The sequence below is a fragment of the Sebastes fasciatus genome, chromosome 3 (assembly GCF_043250625.1).
Source record: "Sebastes fasciatus isolate fSebFas1 chromosome 3, fSebFas1.pri, whole genome shotgun sequence".
Classification (NCBI taxonomy): Eukaryota; Metazoa; Chordata; class Actinopteri; order Perciformes; family Sebastidae; genus Sebastes; species Sebastes fasciatus.
Window position 1 is genome coordinate 33,138,978 of NC_133797.1, and position 17,912 is coordinate 33,156,889.

General features: G+C 39.5%; 1 protein-coding gene across 4 annotated transcripts; it reads left to right on the forward strand.

Annotated features, from left to right (window-relative positions):
* Positions 1 to 756: 756 nt before the first annotated feature.
* Positions 757 to 16,222, forward strand: suz12b (SUZ12 polycomb repressive complex 2 subunit b). Of its 4 annotated transcripts, none has more exons than XM_074630459.1 (18): positions 757 to 909; positions 1,014 to 1,072; positions 1,360 to 1,437; positions 4,078 to 4,124; positions 4,219 to 4,283; positions 4,472 to 4,540; positions 4,658 to 4,707; positions 5,561 to 5,646; positions 5,758 to 5,989; positions 6,243 to 6,348; positions 6,433 to 6,538; positions 6,637 to 6,814; positions 8,506 to 8,594; positions 8,930 to 9,073; positions 10,730 to 10,887; positions 11,441 to 11,639; positions 13,654 to 13,733; positions 14,338 to 14,799. In XM_074630459.1, exons 1-18 carry the CDS (start codon positions 893 to 895, stop codon positions 14,645 to 14,647), a joined length of 2,073 nt encoding a protein of 690 aa, XP_074486560.1. In that variant the 5' UTR covers positions 757 to 892; the 3' UTR covers positions 14,648 to 14,799. The 4 variants fall into 4 exon arrangements, with proteins under 4 accessions (XP_074486560.1, XP_074486559.1, XP_074486557.1 ...); XM_074630458.1 differs by having other exon boundaries at positions 771 to 909; positions 1,293 to 1,437; positions 13,654 to 13,727; positions 14,338 to 16,222; XM_074630456.1 differs by having other exon boundaries at positions 771 to 909; positions 1,293 to 1,437.
* The last annotated feature ends 1,690 nt before the right edge of the window (positions 16,223 to 17,912 follow it).

Consider the following 17,912-nt stretch of genomic DNA (forward strand, 5'->3'; position numbering starts at 1 on the left):
TTATATTATATTATATTATAATAAAATTATCTGGCTTATATGCCATATAATAATACCAACCCGAGACTCAAAATAATTACTTTCACCTCTGGACTATTTATTGTAGATGGATTTATTGAAGATTATTTAGTTCCATGTATTTCTTTCCCATGAAATAAATACATTTAACAACATACAGTCACATAGAGATAGATATTTATGGGATACATAATGTACTGCAAACTGTAAAGTCTCTTATGAATAATGAGATATATGTTTTAACACCAGGGTCATCTATATTATATTATAATTTATAGTTATATAAATTATTTCATTATATTGTATTATATTATATTAAAATGATATTTAAATTATATTATATGATATGATATGAAATTATCATATCATATAATATAATGAAATTATCTGGCGTTTATGCCATATAATAATACCAACCCGAGACTTAAAATAATTACTTTCAGCTCTTGACTGTTTATTATAGATGGATTTATTAGAGACTATTTAGTTCCATGTATTTCTTTGCCATGAAATAAATCCATATCCTAGAGGATATGGATTATGGAGTACATGATGTACTGCAAACTGTAAAGCCTCCTATGAATAATAAGACATGTAATAGTCGTCTTGTCTTGATGATGAAAAATTCTGATAAAAAAAATAGATTTCCCGCAAAAATCGCAGAAAGCGAGAGCGGGTTGTGTGTCACCTCCGGAGCTCAGCAGCCAATCAGAGCGCCGCATTCTCTCAGCTCGTCTCCTATTGGCTGACAGCTGACTCCTGCTCTGTTGTTCAGTACAAAAAAACTGAAGAGGAAAAACCAACACCAACAATAAATTACCAATCATTTTATCCAACAAATACTACAACCAGCTCGGTATTTGAAGACATCTGAATGCGGAGAAACCTCAGGTGTTCGGAGGTCACATTGTTTGGGTGTTTTTCTAGTTAAAACCATGTTAGCATTGCGAGCTAACTAGCGTCTCTTTCGCCTCCTCTTCATCTTCATGTTTCAGTCTGCCAGCAGGCTTCTGCTGCAGGCAGCGAGGACAACCAGTTAATGCCATCGGCCAGGGTGGGTTACCTTTATTTACACACTATATATAACACATTTTTTTTGTTAATAATAGTCTAAATACACGAATTGATCCGACGCTGAAATATAAAAGCAAACTGACATGTTAGCATTGAGCTTTTTAGCTGAGCTAGCTCGACTGCTAACTGCTACTGGCTAACATGTTGTATTTTCATTTGTTGTTTTAATTATTATTAATGTGTTTTGTTATCACTGGCAGAACTCAGGTGCTATTATGAGTGGGGCTAGTTGTAAAGCTAACGGAGCTGTGTACCCGGCCTCATCAGCCATGATGAACTCTGTGAAGAAGCCGAAGATGGAGCAGATCCAGGCCGACCATGAGCTGTTCCTGCAGGCCTTTGAAAGTGAGACATCCCTCCCCAGTCACTTTGTCAGGCAAACTTTACTGTTTTATTTGGTTAACACGAGAGAGGACGTTTTCTATGTATTCAATATGTGTTTAGCTACGCAGCTTAACTTTACTGTCACTTATTTTGTTTTCAATAACTAGCTTTTGGCTGACAGGCCTCTCTTAGTTATAACTAGACGAATCTGACTCACTGTTATTTAGGAATCAGACTGCAATCAATAAAACACATGGATTGTTTATTATATCAGTTTTTTTCTTTAGTTGCTGCCTAATCAGCCACCACCTGTTAACACCCCTTCTTTTGGCATGTGTTAGCAATAATATGGATTAATTTCTCTGAGCTATTGACTGACAGCAGACTGATGGAGGGGTCTGTCAGAAAAAGCAGGAGCACTTAGTTTATCTGTTATATGTGGGTTGTTATAACTAGACGAATCTGATGCTAACTGTTATTTAGGTGTCAGACTGGAATCAATAAAAACACGTGGATTGTTTAATATATCAGTTTTGCTTTAGTTGCTGGGGGATTTGCCTAATCAGCCACCACCTGTTAACACCCCTTCTTTTGGCATGTGTTAGCAATAATATGGATTCATTTCTGAAGATGCTGACATACTGAGATATTGACTGACAGCAGACTGAAGGAGGGGTCTGTCAGAGAATAACTAGACGAATCAAAGTTATCACCTTTTTTTCTTTTTCCAGAACCAACTCAGATATACAGATTCCTCCGCACAAGGAATTTAATTTTCTATGTATTCAATACGTGTTTAGCTACCTGCTTAACTTTACTGTTACTTATTTTGTTTTCAATAACTAGCTTTTGGCTGACAGGCCTCCCTAGTTTATCTGTTATGTGGGTTGTTATATCTAGATGAATCTGATGCTCACTGTTATTTAGGTAAATCAGACTGTAATCAACAAAAACACATGGATTGTTTAATATCAGTTTTCCTTTAGTTGGTGGGTGCTTTGCCTAATCAGCCACCACCTGTTAACACCCCTTCTTTTGGCATGATATGGTATGAGTAATGCAACTTTTCTGTTTGTTTTTTTGTAACACTAGAGGAACTTTTCTATGCATTCAATAAGCGTTTAGCTACCAGCTTAACTTTACTGTTACTTATTTTGTTTTCAATAACTAGCTTTTGGCTGACAGGCCTCCCTAGTTTATCTGTGATAGATAGATAGATAGATAGATAGATAGTAACTTCATTGATCCCGAGGGAAATTCAAGTTCCCAGCATCACAGTTCCATAGTGCAAAACATGTTAGTAAATAGGCAATAAAAAAAATGTAGTAGTGCAAAGTACAAAAAATATACCAGATATAAAAATACAAGGAGATGAAGAAAACGGTTAAACACCCCTTCTTTTGGCATGTGTTAGCAATAATATGGGTTCATTTCTCAAGATGCTGACATACTGAGATATTGACTGACAGCAGACTGAAGGAGGGGTCTGTCAGAGAATAACTAGACACGCAAAAATTGTATCTCATTACATGTTTAGATTTGAAAGGAAATGGTGAGGGGAAAACATCATGAATAACTGAACTCTAATCATTTTCAAAGAGTCATGGTTTGATTGAAAACAATGTTTTTTTTTTGGTAACGGGAGAGGAACTTTTCTATGCATTCAATACACATGTTTAGCTACCAGCTTAACTTTACTGTTACTTATTTTGTTTTCAATAACTAGCTTTTGGCTGACAGGCGTCCCTTAGTTAAAACTAGACAAATCTGATGTTAACTGTTATTTAGGTGTCAGACTGGAATCAATGAAAACACATGGATTGTTAAATATATCAGTTTTTTCTTTAGTTGATGGGTGTTTTGCCTAATCAGCCACCACCTGTTAACACCCCTACTTTTGGCATGTGTTAGCAATAATATGGATTAATTTCTCTGACATATTGACTGACAGCAGACTGATGGAGGGGTCTGTCTCAGGCCCTCCCTAGTTTATCTGTGATAGATAGATAGATAGATCGATGGTAACTTTATTGATCCCGAGGGAAATTCAGGTTTCCAGCATCACAGTTCCATAGAGCAAAACATGTTAGTAAAAAGGCAGTGAAAAAAGTTAGTAGTACAAAGTACAAAAAAAAATGTACCAGATATAAAAATATAAGGAGATGAAGAAAACTGTTGAACACCCCTTCTTTTGGCATGTGTTAGCAATAATATGGATTAATTTCTCAAGATGCTGACAAACTGAGATATTGACTGACAGCAGACTGATGGAGGGGTCTGTCAGAGAATAACTACACGAATCTGATGCTAACTGTTATTTAGGTATCTCAGACTGGAATTAATAAAAATCACATGGATTGTTTCATATATCAGTTTTCCTTTAGTTGCTGGGTGTTTTGCCTAATCAGCCACCACCTGTTAACACCCCTTCTTTTGGCATGTGTTAACAATAATATTGGATTAATTTTTCAAGATGCTGACATATTGTGATTTTGACTGATGGAGGGGTTTGTCTCAGAAAGAAGAAGCTCTCTGTAAAACCGCCCCTTTTTTGTATGTCTGCTCATGTTTCAGATTTCAGTGGGCTCCTGGTTGAACCTTGCAAAGTAATCCTGAAAACAGTGATGTGATATCACAATAACACCTTTTTTCTGTTTCCAGAACCAACTCAGATATACAGATTCCTCCGCACAAGGAATTTGATTGCAGTAAGTCATGCTATATTTTCTTGTGAGTCATTGTATTGATTGGCCAGCCCACTTTAAAATGAGTGATTTAATTCATTCTTTCTTTCCTTTTCAGCCCATATTTTTGCACAGGACGCTCACCTTCATGTCTCACAGAAATGGCCGAACAAATGCCAAAAGGTATGAAATCTGATGTGTTTTCAGTTATGATATATGAATAGAGTTCTTTTTTTAATAATGCATCAACAGAGTTTGAAAAGATGAAAACATTCCTATCTGATATGTTTATAATCTTATTTAAAGCATTAATTAATTAATACTGAATTAATAATACTTGAACCTGTGGGACTTGTAATCCCTCCTCCCAGGAAAACGTTCAAAGTGGACGACATGTTGCAGACAGTCGAGAGGATGAAAGAAGAGCAGGATTCTCTAAGGTAACACAGAGTTGTCAACGATATTGACTTAAATCTATTACCATTAATATTCATAGTTGAAGGAGTAGTTGATATGACCCAATCTCACCAGTGCATTGTTTTCTGTTGGTTCTTCAGTTTATCTTCACATCTACAGTTAACCTTCACTGGGTTCTTCCATAAGGATGGTAAGCAGATTTTACGTAGTAGTATATTTGTTTAACGGGAAATACTCACAATTATTATTATTATAATGTTATGTGTTCTGCATTTAAACACCATATTCTGGGATTGGACCTTACTCTGGTGTTGGGAAACCTGGGTATAACCCGGAGTGCTCCGATAAAAAATGGGATATTGTGGTATGACAACACCTTAGTCAGGTTTTCTGATCATTCTCTGTTGGTATAGAATACAGTGGCTCAGATGGGGAGCGGTCAAGAACAGGGTTGGAAAATATATATTTTTTGTAATCTAACAGCCACTCATTAGATTACCATTGTTCTTTGATGTGGCAAGTGAAGCAAATCTAGCAGTCATTTGCATATTTCACCACCATTCGGTTGGTGGTTGGGGCTAATTTCCATCCCTGGTCAAGACACAACTGCACACAGATGATCAGAAACCTGGATACAGTTAGGATTATGTATACAGCTTTCTCATGTTTCATGTAAACATCCTGTCTAAGATCAAAACCAGAATAAAACTCAAAACTAGGATACTAGTGCACATGTAGACATTGTCAGCACTATGTTGCCATGAAACCACTCAACTAAATTCAACAACTGCTAGCATGCTGAAGATTTGTGTTGAAGCAAGGGGTTTGCCAAAAAAAAATATTTAAAACACACAGTGATACTAGTGACAGAAGGAGTGGACGCTTTTCCTCAGGAGCAACATAAACAACGTACCAGTATGGCATCAGCCTTATATACAGATAGCAATGAAAATCACGTGTGCTTCACTTTAATGTAATCTGGGATTTTGTTGTGTATCACAAATGGACTAAAGGATTAACACTGAACTTTTGTTACCATGCAGAAAAGCCATCTCAGAATTCAGAAAATGAACAAAATTCCGTGTCCTTAGAGGTGCTACTTGTCAAAGTCTGCCATAAAAAACGCAAGGTAAAGTCAAACACTATGGAGACAGTCTCTTACTTTAACAGAACATCATTTCATTTTACTATTACTAGCGATCGTGTTTTGTTAAATTACGTTTGGTTATTTTTCTTTCAGGATGTCAGCTGCCCGATAAAGCAAGTGCCTACAGGTAAAAAGCAGGTGCCTTTGAATCCTGACAGTAACCAAACCAAGCATGGCTCCTACCCATCCTTACTGGTCTCCAGCAACGAGTTTGAGCCCAGCAACAGCCACATGGTCAAGTCCTACTCGCTCCTGTTCAGGGTGTCACGCACAGGGAGGAGAGATACTAATGGTCTGGTCAACGGAGAGGCCAACGAGAACATTGGTAGGAAATCCACGCTCTGTAATACAGATACAGTTTGCATCAGGATGACTGATTTCAACAGTTCATGTTGTTATGAGATCAGCACAGGGAGACTATGACAGCTCAGAATTGGGCCACAGCAAGCTGCTGGTTGCAAGGAGCTTTCTCTGGGCACATCATCTGAATAATAATGTGAGATGTCACTGAAATAGTTGCAGGTTGGATATGAAATTTCTCACTCTATTTTTGTATTTTCATTTTGTTTTATGCCAAGATGTAATAGATACTCCTAGTAGAAAGAAGAGAAGTTCATCCCATAGAGACGAGGGAGAGACCACAGAGACCTTTGTTGCACAGATGACTGTCTTTGATAAGAATAGGTAAGGTTTTCATTGACGTTTTCACATCACTTTTTTGCCGTTCTTTTGACTACCTTAAAATCACTCTTGATTTGTTCTCTGCAGGAGATTGCAGCTGCTGGATGGGGAGTACGAGGTGTCGATGCAAGGGATGGAGGACAGCCCTGTCAGCAAGAAGCGAGCTACGTGGGAAACCATTCTGGATGGAAAGGTAAGGGGGGGGGGCTTGTATGGCGGTCATAGTTTCAAGAATTGCTGTCCTCTTCATATCACCACATCCGACCATAACTCTGTATGACCGTTCCACAGAGACTGCCACCATTTGAGACATTTTCTCAGGGACCCACATTGCAGTTCATGCTGCGTTGGACAGGTGATGCTAGCGGAAAATCCACTGCCCCCGTGGCAAAACCTCTTGCCACACGCAACTCCGACAGCTCCAGCCCCATGGAGACTAGAACCAGCAATCACCGAGCTGCCCTCATGAGTAAGTACAAAAACACCACGGGGTAGTTTGAACTTTTTTTAATATGAGGCTGATTTAGAAATATGCTGTGATGTTGAGGATTTCTATCAATATTTTTAGTTTGGAAACATCAATTACATTTAATCCTATGTTACATTTAAGAGCAGGAAATATCAATGAATGATGGGAGGGGCACATAAATGGTTAATTCATCTTCTGCTTTCATGAAAAGTGTTGTAAAAGGCTTCATAAATGACACCAATCTGAATATAATTTCTTTATTTCATGCCAGATTCTCTGATTAAAGCTGAATGGTTCATGGTTTTGGATTTTTCCCCCACTGTGATATTGGTGTGGGATGGTCTATTTGTAACTGAATCTGGCAAAAGGCACTCTGTGAGCCATAGCTCTCGAGTCCTTTTGCTCTTCACTCCATGAATGTTCTGGCAACTTATCATGTGAATCTTTTGAATAAGGCCCTGAGTCATGTTTCTGTAGAAGTCATGAAGTATGTGTGAATATCAAGCAAAATGTTTGCCTACTGCATGAGTCATTACCCAACATCGTGTCATTTTTAACTCTGTTCAGGCTGTGTGAAAATAGGCAGCAGAATTATAGATGTTATATCTAATTAATGAAGAAATTTATACGGTGGTACATTTTAAAGTGTCTACATGGTTGCTTAGGCAAGTGAGAAGTGGGGTCGAGGCTCCCTTCAGCACTCATGATGCATGATGGTCATTAATTAAGCCACAGAGAAACATTTATCCAACTGCAAAATGAGTTTTGAAATCCCTCGCTGATGCAACCCAGGAGAAATCTGTAAACACTCTTACTACATTTCAACTGTTGTGGCAGTAAGGAGCCGAATATTACACAAGCATTGCTATTCTACCTGTAAAGGCCCAGACACACCAAACCGACATCAAAGAACCAGCGGCGACGAAGGCCAACTGTTGCGTTACCTCACATCGCCTTTGTCTTGCCCAAAAAGTTGCACTCGAACACACCGCAAAGACGACAGCCAGCGACCGACTAGCACGTACGTTCTGCGTGAGAGGAAATAGCTCTCCACACCAGCAGGTCGCGGTAGTCTGTATTCATCATTCAAAAAGGGAAACCTGAAGACTAGGAATCGTGAGATGAGGTGAAGATGAAAAAAGAGAAAAGCCTTCTGTGTTTTTCCTCTTGACTTTACTCGTTGGCTTGCTTTCCTCACTTCCGTTTCTTTTCTCGTGCCCTGATTCGTTTAAGCAGAAGTGATTTCTCTCACCGACGGACTCCGCCGCCGAATCGGCCGAAAAAACTCTGGCGCGGGTAGACTAGAGCCGACGATGCGGGACACACCGCAAAAACTAGACCGACAGACGCTCACTGACGGCCCGGAATTGACAATCGGCCTGGTGTGTCAGGGCCTTAATGGTCCATCATCTTTTGAACGGAACCATAATAGAACATTTACACAACAGAGACCTGTCGGGTTTGAATGCCATAAAGCCTTTACTTCAACAGGTAGATGAAGCCAGGTATGTTGCATGTTCCATGTCTGAAAGGAGCTTTAGCAACAGTGATATGTGTGCTTGTCATCTTGATGTTATGGGTGAAACGATACAGTTTCTACTTTTTTTTTGTTTTTTGTCAAATGCATGTTGAATGTTTCAAGTCAAATTGGTGATTCTCCAAGCAATAACCTCTCCATCTGTTCCCGTCAGCAGTGAAAGAGTCAGTGAGCACAGACATTCAGACGAGGAAAGAGCAGGTCCTGTGTGAGCCGCGGCAGAAGCTACGTATATTTTATCAGGTACAACACAGTGAGAAACACAAACTGGGCTTGGGACACTGATTTACAAGAATATCTTTTGGTGAGGTTGCTGAAAAGCAAAATGTCTATGTTGTCTGTTTTTTTCAGACATTTTAAAACATGTTTAGAATTACTGTCACATTTTGATACTGTAGAAAAAAAATTACTGGTTTGTAATAGTTCATCGAGACTCGGTCCTGAGGGTTTCGTGTACCAAAATGTGACAGTGACTCTGATGTTCTGTGATGCTAGAATAGAATCATCCATTTACATCTGCTGGAGGTTTAGATCCTCTCTGGTTTACCTTGATACTAATGTGATCTGTCCATGTTCAGTTCTTGTACAACAATAACACACGGCAGCAAACAGAGGCAAGAGATGATCTTCACTGTCCCTGGTGTACCCTGAATTGCAGCAAACTCTACAGCCTGCTCAAACACCTCAAACTCTCCCACTCTCGCTTCATCTTCAACTATGTGGTGAGTATGTTTGGTTGGGCTAGTTGCGTCTTTGCAAGACACCACCTGATTTCAAGCAATGGTTAAGTATACAAATGTAAAATAGCCAAATATGCTGTACTGTGCATATTTTGTGTGCATTTTTTCATTGGAGCTTTAGTCTCCATTGAGAGTATGTGATAGAGATGCTCCGATGCCATTTTTCTCCTAAATGATACCACTACCTGAACTTGCGTATCGGCCTGATATCGAGTACCGATCCGATACCACTGCGTTTAAAACCAAAAATATATACTATTATTATTTTTTTAACAGCTGTATACTACTAACCCTGTATTGATGTGATATGCTTGCTGCCTGGCTCAGGTTAAACCCTTTGTAAAACATGAACAAATGCATACATTTACAACACATCAATTTCGGACTCAGCGATCGTTTTTTCCAGAACTGATGATAGAAGTGTGAGCCATCTTGCTTCTTTCTCATCTCTGAAAGTTGCACACGCAGTACCAATCGGGTAGGATGAACGCATCGGGTAGTGGATGACACGTGTTGTTGGTCCTGTGTAGCATAAATGACCTGAAACAGGATATGATAACATAATATTGGATCAGTGCATAGACTCGCTGATATTTGATCCAGCACTTCAGGATGTATCGGAAGCATTTCCGATACTGGTATTGGTATCCTAACAACTCTAGTATGTAAAGCTATATCTCAATCCAGAACACGGTAACAAACATTGACAGCTTGGTAGATGAATGTTAAAAGCAGGAGGCCGCTGTGTCTTGGTTAGTTTACTCTGAAGCAATTCTTTGATGATCTCTGGAGAGCAACTCTGTGTCAGACAGACGTCACCGCACACTGAGGGACAGTAATCTGTGTTTACACGGCTTTGCTAGTTCGGTGAACTGAGAGGAATAAATTAAATGAAAGACAAATAAAGCAGCTCTTATATGTTTTGTAACTTTTGTAGAGTTGAATCAAACTGATGCTGAAGCTTAGTCAGTCTGTAGCGACACAGACAATACATATATTGTCTGAATAAAGTAACTTGTAGCTTTCAGGACTTTTGGGGGAACCCTGCGATGTGGACGTGTTTTTGTCACCCAGTGCAAAAAGAAAAATGTTAAAGGTGCTCTATACGATATCCAGAGATTAATATAGTAGCAAACAACTAGTCTGTGTAAAGATATAGAGGAGTAATGTCTACCTGAGCAGAGAATGAAGTCGCTCTCCCTCTGTGTGTGTTGTAATCTGAGCTCCTCCGTGCTTTGTTTATATATATTGCCGGCCGTGGGTGCTATTAGTGCATGTGAGCGTGCCCCACTGAATAGCTCACGGCCGCCGCTCTGCACTGCTCTCAACTTTTGAGGTGTTGCAGTGCATATCATCTGTCAAACCACAAAGGGCACCCAGTATTTAACAAGGGGGTTTAAGAAAGCTACTCTACCTCCTTTTTTAATTGCAGCTAGCTGCTTCTGTTTCTCTAGGGAACCCTCTGTTTCTCTGTCTGAACAGGCACTTTAATCATAAAGCATTAATGTACCTTCCGCTTTGAGAAATCGCACTTCTAACCTTGACAGCTAGTGCCAGGTTCTCCTTAGTCACAATATGCATCGGGCCAGTTTCCTGTCGAATTTCACTGATGCCTTTTTCTTTCTTTTAAATCTGCAGCCTCACCCCAAAGGAGCAAGGATAGACGTGTCCATCAATGAGTGCTATGACGGCTCGTACGTTGGTAACCCTCAGGACATCCACAGCCAACCCGGCTTCGCTTTCAGCCGCAACGGCCCAGTTAAGAGGACTGCTGTAACTCACATACTGGTCTGCAGGTAAACTTGGGACCTCCGTTCAAAAGCAGTGTTTGTATTCAAAGTAAAAGCATGTCAGACATTTCAATGATTTAGAATTTAATTTGATTTCCATTCAGTCTGGTTTAGTGATGAGTTAGTAATCAGTTGAATTAACTCCAATGAATTGTTCATGAGCAGTGAGCTGGATTAAAACAGATTTAGAAGGTGACCCTAAATAGATGAGCTCTTTTCAGTCTGCAGGTTTCTCATACTGGTGTGGTATTTGAAAGCATGGATCAAGATGTTAAGTCCTGATAAAGGTGCACTAGCACACAGGCAATCTCTATCCTTCTGCCTCCGATCTGATACTTCTTTAAATGTAGATTAGAAATGTGTCCAACACACTGAATTAACGGTGGTGGCCTACTTAATCTGGCACACGAAAGTAGTGTTATTTAATTGTGAAATGAAGAAACCAGTATTGAGGTTATCAGTATGTGTACTATCTAATAGATAAGATTTTGAAATATTTAAAATTCCAGAGTTCATAGTGTACATGCAGGATTTTCTTTTTCTCTCCCCCTGCCACAAGGCCCAAGAGGACCAAACCGAGTCTGTCAGAGTTCCTGGAGACTGAGGACGGAGAGTTGGAGCAGCAGAGGACCTATGTCAGCGGACACAACCGCCTCTACTTCCACAGTGACAGCTGCATGCCCCTGCGGCCCCAGGAGATGGAAGAGGACAGTGAGGACGAGAGAGATCCAGAGTGGCTCAGAGAGAAGACTGCCACGGTGAGAAGCCATTACTCGTTGCGTCGGTTTGTGTCTGGCTTCACTGTTGAATTAAGTTGTCACACCATTTATGGAGACGCCCTTAAAGGTCCATTTCTCAAGTTACTCCAAACATAGAATCTCTCCTTGGCTGGGTTTTTACACCTCTGTATTATTTATTATTACTTTTATCTTTTAAAATAATTACATTTGACAGAGCCCCTCTGGGGTCACATGGTACGGAAAAAAAGCTTGATGTGGAAATCCATGCTAACAGATTTGTAATCGGTGTAATCATTAGGTTTCGTCCATCTGGACTTCAGGCTCCTGCACAGTGAACTGTACTTCCAGATAGAGTTTGTCCTGAATAACATCTGCTCGGGGGGCATGTTAGGACTGCCTCAGTCACATTGTGTCCTTTCTACAGGAGAACAGTAGTTCCACAGTGTGCTATAATTTCTCTATAAAATTGTATATTTATGGCACTGAGTAAATTTATTATGAACGTACTTTACTTTGTGGCATTTTATCTGCTGTTGTATCACTTTAATATTTCTAAAGGGAACTTATAATGAGTCTGTGGTACTGAATAGTACCTTTTTATTGTGACCGTACTGTACTTTTGGGCATTTTTATCTACTATGGTATCAATTTAATACGTTACAGTGATATTGCTACAGGGAGTTGTATCCGATCATGCAGTGTAGTGAGTCAAGTTTATAGTGACCGTATTATTCCCAAATCTTACATTTTGTTTTCAATGGTGTATATATTGCTTTAGGAGTCTCTATTTGGCACACAGAATCCATGCTTAATATTTATTTATTCATTAATTTACGTAGGCCTGGCCTACTCATTAATTTATGTGTTTAATAATAATAAAGGTTGATGTCATGGACTTTACCTGTTCTCAGTGGTGGAAGAAGAAGCCAGATCCTTTATTTACGTTAACGTAGCAATAATATAATATATATTCTTAAAAGAAAATACCCCATTAGCAGTAAACGTTTTATTTAAGTAAACGTATGTAAGTATAAGTGAGTATTTCCCAGTGAAAAGGAATATTTGAGCGATGTACAGTTAAGAAAGTAATTTAAATCCAATCCTTTGCATTTGATTGGACCTCTAAAAAGTAGGCAGGCTTATGATGTCAGGAGACACGGAGCTACGAGGACAGGCGTCTCACACACACACACACCTTCCTTGTCGCTTAAAGTTGCAGCTTGATTGATGGATGAATGTCGTGATATTATCGGTTGAAACTGGTTGGTACTAGCTTACGTAAGCACACGTCATTTTATTTTACAGGAAGAAAAGTTGATTGGGTTTTTGACAATTATATAAAATTAATTGTTTTGTAATTTTTTTGCATATATTGTTAAATAGGTGCACGATATGATGTGATCTAAAAGGGTTAAAAAGGCATTTTTCATTTTATCTCCACTTAATATTCTGTGCCCATGTATTGTGAAACCGAGGGGCACTGTTTTTTTTCCTACCATGTGATCCAGCAAGAATCCAGTATTGAAATCTAAGGAAACACTGTGTAGTAACCTTGACTGAGGCCAGGAAACTATCACAATCGGACTCTTACAATGATTTAAATAGAATAAAAGTGGCTGTGTGTGAGTGTTTCTGAGGTGCCCAGAGAATAAAATGTTAACAGGAGGGGAAAATGAAGCTTTGGAGTACTGATTTTGGTGTCGGATTACCATGGCAACAAAGAGTCAAAGCATTTGGGTCAGCCCTGCTCCCCATAAATAACTTAATAGTGCTCAGAGCAAAAACTATTGCCAACACAGAACACTTCTTCAGCTTGCTCTCACACTCGAACACAACATTTGTACCACTTCAGTATTGATTTCCTGAATCTGCTAACGTCCCTTGCCGTAGTCTCTCTCAATATTACAGTAACTTCACTATCAGGGCCGACAGAAAATACCTAAAATTAATTAATCATTAAAATGGTTCCATTGCTATATATTGCTATGTATCATAATTTGTCTTTTTCTTTTCTTTTCTTTTTTACCTACAGCAACTGGATGAGTTCACAGATGTCAATGAGGGAGAGAAGGAAGTGATGAAGCTGTGGAACCTGCATGTCATGAAGTACGGGTACGTGGGATGTGATGAAGCTGAGATTTAACCAATATAATGGTTCAAACAGGAAGATTTGACTACAGTTTGAAAACAAATCCAGAGCACTTAGACGTTGGAGCAACGTATGTAACTAAACTGAGGGCTGGGCATCGTTACTCCAATATAACCCAGTACCAAGTAGTATCGAAACTTTTCAATCAAACGATACCTGCAATCTCTCCTTTTTGTGCTCTGATCTAGAAAAAAATACCATTATATGATTTTACTCTCAGCCAATCATCACAGTAGTTCTACAAGTTTTAACATGGGGGTGAACCAGAGGGTGGGCGTTACGCTTCTGAGACCCCAACACCGCGGGTTGTGGGTCAGCATTACCAGCTGTAACCGCTGTATGAGCGCTACGCAGTGAGGCGGCGATTAGCCAGTGGGACACACACAGCTTCCATTTACATGATGGGTGTTGAATGAAGTATTGGTATGGATATCGGTTTAAGGGTGTTGGTACTAGCCAGCCCTAAGTTGTACCATATTGTAGTTACAGCTTCTCTTATCCCATCAATCTATTGAAACACTAGAAACTAACCTCTTCTATCCTCCGTTTTCCCCGTTTCCCTGTCAGTTTCATAGCCGACAACCAGATGAATCAGGCCATCATGCTTTTCGCAGAGAAAACTGGCGCTCACATCATCCGCCGCAACCTCTGCCGCAACTTCCTCCTGCATCTAGTCAGCATGCACGACTTCAACCTGGTGAGCACGGCCACCATCGACCGCGCAATGGCCCGTCTGCGACAGATCCGAGAGGAGCTTCCGGACGTCGAGGAGGAGCAGGACCAGACTCTGGTACCGGCAGGAGCCTGCAACGGCAACGTCGTCACCTCCGCCGGAGGGAAACAGGGCAAGAGGACAAAAAGCGCACTAACGGAATGATGAAGGATGGATGGAACAACAACAACGATTGTCGTGTTTTTTTGTTTTTGTTTTTCTTCTTCAATGAACATTACCGACCCCTTTGGTGCTTAGATAGGTGGGAGAACTGGTCAGCGGAGGATGTGACCTGAAGCAGACCAGTATACAAGGTAAACAAGTTTTTGGAACTTGAGAACTGAACCAAATATGAACAATATAAAAGTGAATCACCCACAGTTACACAATCCAGGAATTTGAGGACTGGATGATGTATGTTGAACCTACTTAATGTGCATTTTGTAGGAGCCGCTGAAGTATCTGTTTGGGTGAGAGAGTGAACAAACGACTGCCTTCGGTATGTCCGTGTTAGAGACAACTGTATCGAGACTACAGTTCAGACTGTACTGGTAACATTTGTCACTCTTGATTATTTGTACACATACACAATAACCTTGTTGAGAACTTATCCTTTTAGCTGATTATTTTAGCACTTGGTGTTTGTATTTAGAAAGCTTACCTTGAAATTGTCTTTTTTTTTTATTATTATTATTATTCATGCTGCGCCAAATGTTAAATGCAGTGTTTCCACTGTCATCAGTGGAGAAACTCTAGTGGGTTTTATTTCACTGTTGTGAATGACATTTAATTTGAAGGGTCTTACCGTTACAGTAAAAAAAAATCCAGACTATAGGCATCGATGTCTAGAGTATATAAAGCTTGTGTTAGGACCCCCAAATGGATTGTGGGCTTTGCTGGTAGGTTGCCATGACAATAGTGATATATACTGTAAGCTTTGGATCCTGGACAAGAGCATAAATTCAGATTTGGGTCCATGCTGAAACTCCTACTTCATCACCCCTAAGCCTTTCTTGGCCTGCGTTGATAACGGCTCAAGGACAGCCAGGGAAATCAACTCTTCAGAATATTTTATTTACTGAAACCACCAGCAGCACATCACCCCGTGTATCATGCTGAGTGCTTAGCATTCAAGATATAGAAGTTTCTGTTCACCTGTAGTTTCTTTTCACTTTGAGGTTCGAACATGTTGCAATCACACTGTTAACCGTGTTTCTTCAACATGGGTTGTGACTATCGACAGAAAAGTGTTTACATCGTGATCACATCGAATGTTTAGCTCTTCTGAATCCAACAATTAACAGATTGCCGTTCTCTCAAAGCAATATGCTGTTTATTAGATGGTTGGTTTTCAGCTCCAAGTCAGTTTTTCTGGTGCAGTTTTATGCCAAAGGGGAATATTTTTCATCCGTCTCTCTTTAGTTCTGTATATTATTTAGCATCTTTTCTTTTGTTCATTCCACAACAAGTTATTTTTAAAAGCAGCAGTAGTTGTGTTTTTTGTAGTGTGCACTTAAATTGGCTATCACTCACTGTTTCATCAGACTTCCCTTGTCGACAACCAAATTAACAATATATTTTTTTCCTCCCTCCACTATTCGTGGAAGGTTTCTGTATTCATCTGGAAAAAAGGGAGACATATTCACCGTTATTGTCAAAACACCCTGTGAAAAATTGTGAACTGTACACTCTGGCTAGGGGGACTTTTATATTTAAAGAAATAAAATACATTTGACCTTATTCATGGCTGTAATTTTTCAGCGCTTTTGGACACGAACATCATTACACTCTCTCTCCATCACGGTCTCTACTTAGCAATTCCACTCATCTAATAACCCAGTCTGAATAATACCATTCCCTCCAGGCTAAAACCGCGGCTTTTAAATTATATATAAACAATTCATTCAGCATAAATTGAGATATTTCACATGTAGATGTTTTTCAGTAGCAGCTGTTTCTTCTTAAAGAAATGGTCAGCTGCATTTGTATTATACGTCTCTTCGGGGAAACGAAATGCAGAGCAGCAAAACCGTTTTGCTTTTCTTAACTTGATAGTCACTTACTCACTTTTTCTGGAGCTTTTCACCATGTCACACTGTCCTCATCACCAGGTTGTGTTTGATCGAACAGTCGTACTCGAGAACAGGCGTGCAAGTGAACAAGACTATTTTATTTCAACTGTTTTCAAGGTAAAAAATGAACACAAAATGAATTTCATAAACAATGTTGCTGAGTTTTCATGCAGTGCATCACGGCTTAGGTCCAGTCCTAATGAGCTTTCAAGTTCAGCTCTGTTTTTATAATGAATGTTCACTGAATATGAATTACATGCTAAATGAAACTTTGCACGTCTCCAGTGAATACGAAGAGAAAAAAGGATTAAGCAGAGTGCAGACCTTGCAAATTTCCCAGATGCATCAAGCGTCTTCAGAAAGAAGTCTCTGCAGACTCCAGTCTGCCTTCCATCTAACGGGAAGAAATACTCCAAAGTCTTCTGCCTCTTAGAGTCTCCTTTTATTTCTTTATTTTAAAAACGGGTTAATAATGAAGCTCCTCTGAGAGTCTGCGTCAGGAAATCTTTTCTCTCTCCTCAGTCTTCTTGCTGGTACCAAAACATTTGAGATATAATAAGAGAGTTGGTATAATTCTAGCCAAAACCCTCAGACAGCATTTCTCCCTTCAGGTGACTATAGGTTGACGACTTCTCGACACCGTTGGTGCTGTGATAAAACACGCTGGGGTTGTCCTCCAAGGTAGGCTAATGAAGAGGTCAAAGGCTGTGCTCCATCTTCCACAGTTTGCCTATGAAGCACACATTGAGGTGGGTCACACAGGTAAAAGCTGATACCAGTCAAGGTAGTGAACGCTTCAGACCATACATTTCAATTTCCTGTGCTATAAGCTGTGTTCTTTCAGGGCAGATATTCGGTTCGTTTTTAATATTGGAGAACAGGATGTCATCTTGGCCTCAGCTGGATCTCAATGTGTCTCTGGTCGATAGGAAGGACCTGTGGACAGTCGAGAACATGTTTACCATTTACACCCTTTTGTGTACTTTTCAAGGGACGCACTCTTTCAATATAGAGCATTTCAGACATAACAGCAAGGTCTTTTCTTTTAGTTAGGACAACAAAACGGTTATATCAGCATTTATATTGTAGCCTAAATATTTGTTTTAGTATCTTTCTCATATTTTTATTGTAATATTTCTATTCTATATTTCTATTCTTGTCTTTTGCATTACTTTGCCTGTATTTTTTTCCCTCTTAACTTGTTTATTGTATGAATTGAATGTTGAATAACCTACTTGGCAAAAAATCATGTAATAAACCAGTAAAATAAACAATCAAGAAATATACAAAAAAAAGCTGGTGAGAAAACAGCAAGTCCCACTCTGCACTTCATTCTGGGAGATTAAAAAAAAGTGTTG

Excerpts from the sequence above, each read along its gene's own strand:
- suz12b (XM_074630456.1), top strand. Across the intron at positions 1,438-4,077 it reads GTTCCTGCAGGCCTTTGAAA|AACCAACTCAGATATACAGA; the intron begins GTGAGACATCCC and ends TTCTGTTTCCAG. Across the intron at positions 8,595-8,929 it reads AGCTACGTATATTTTATCAG|TTCTTGTACAACAATAACAC; the intron begins GTACAACACAGT and ends GTCCATGTTCAG.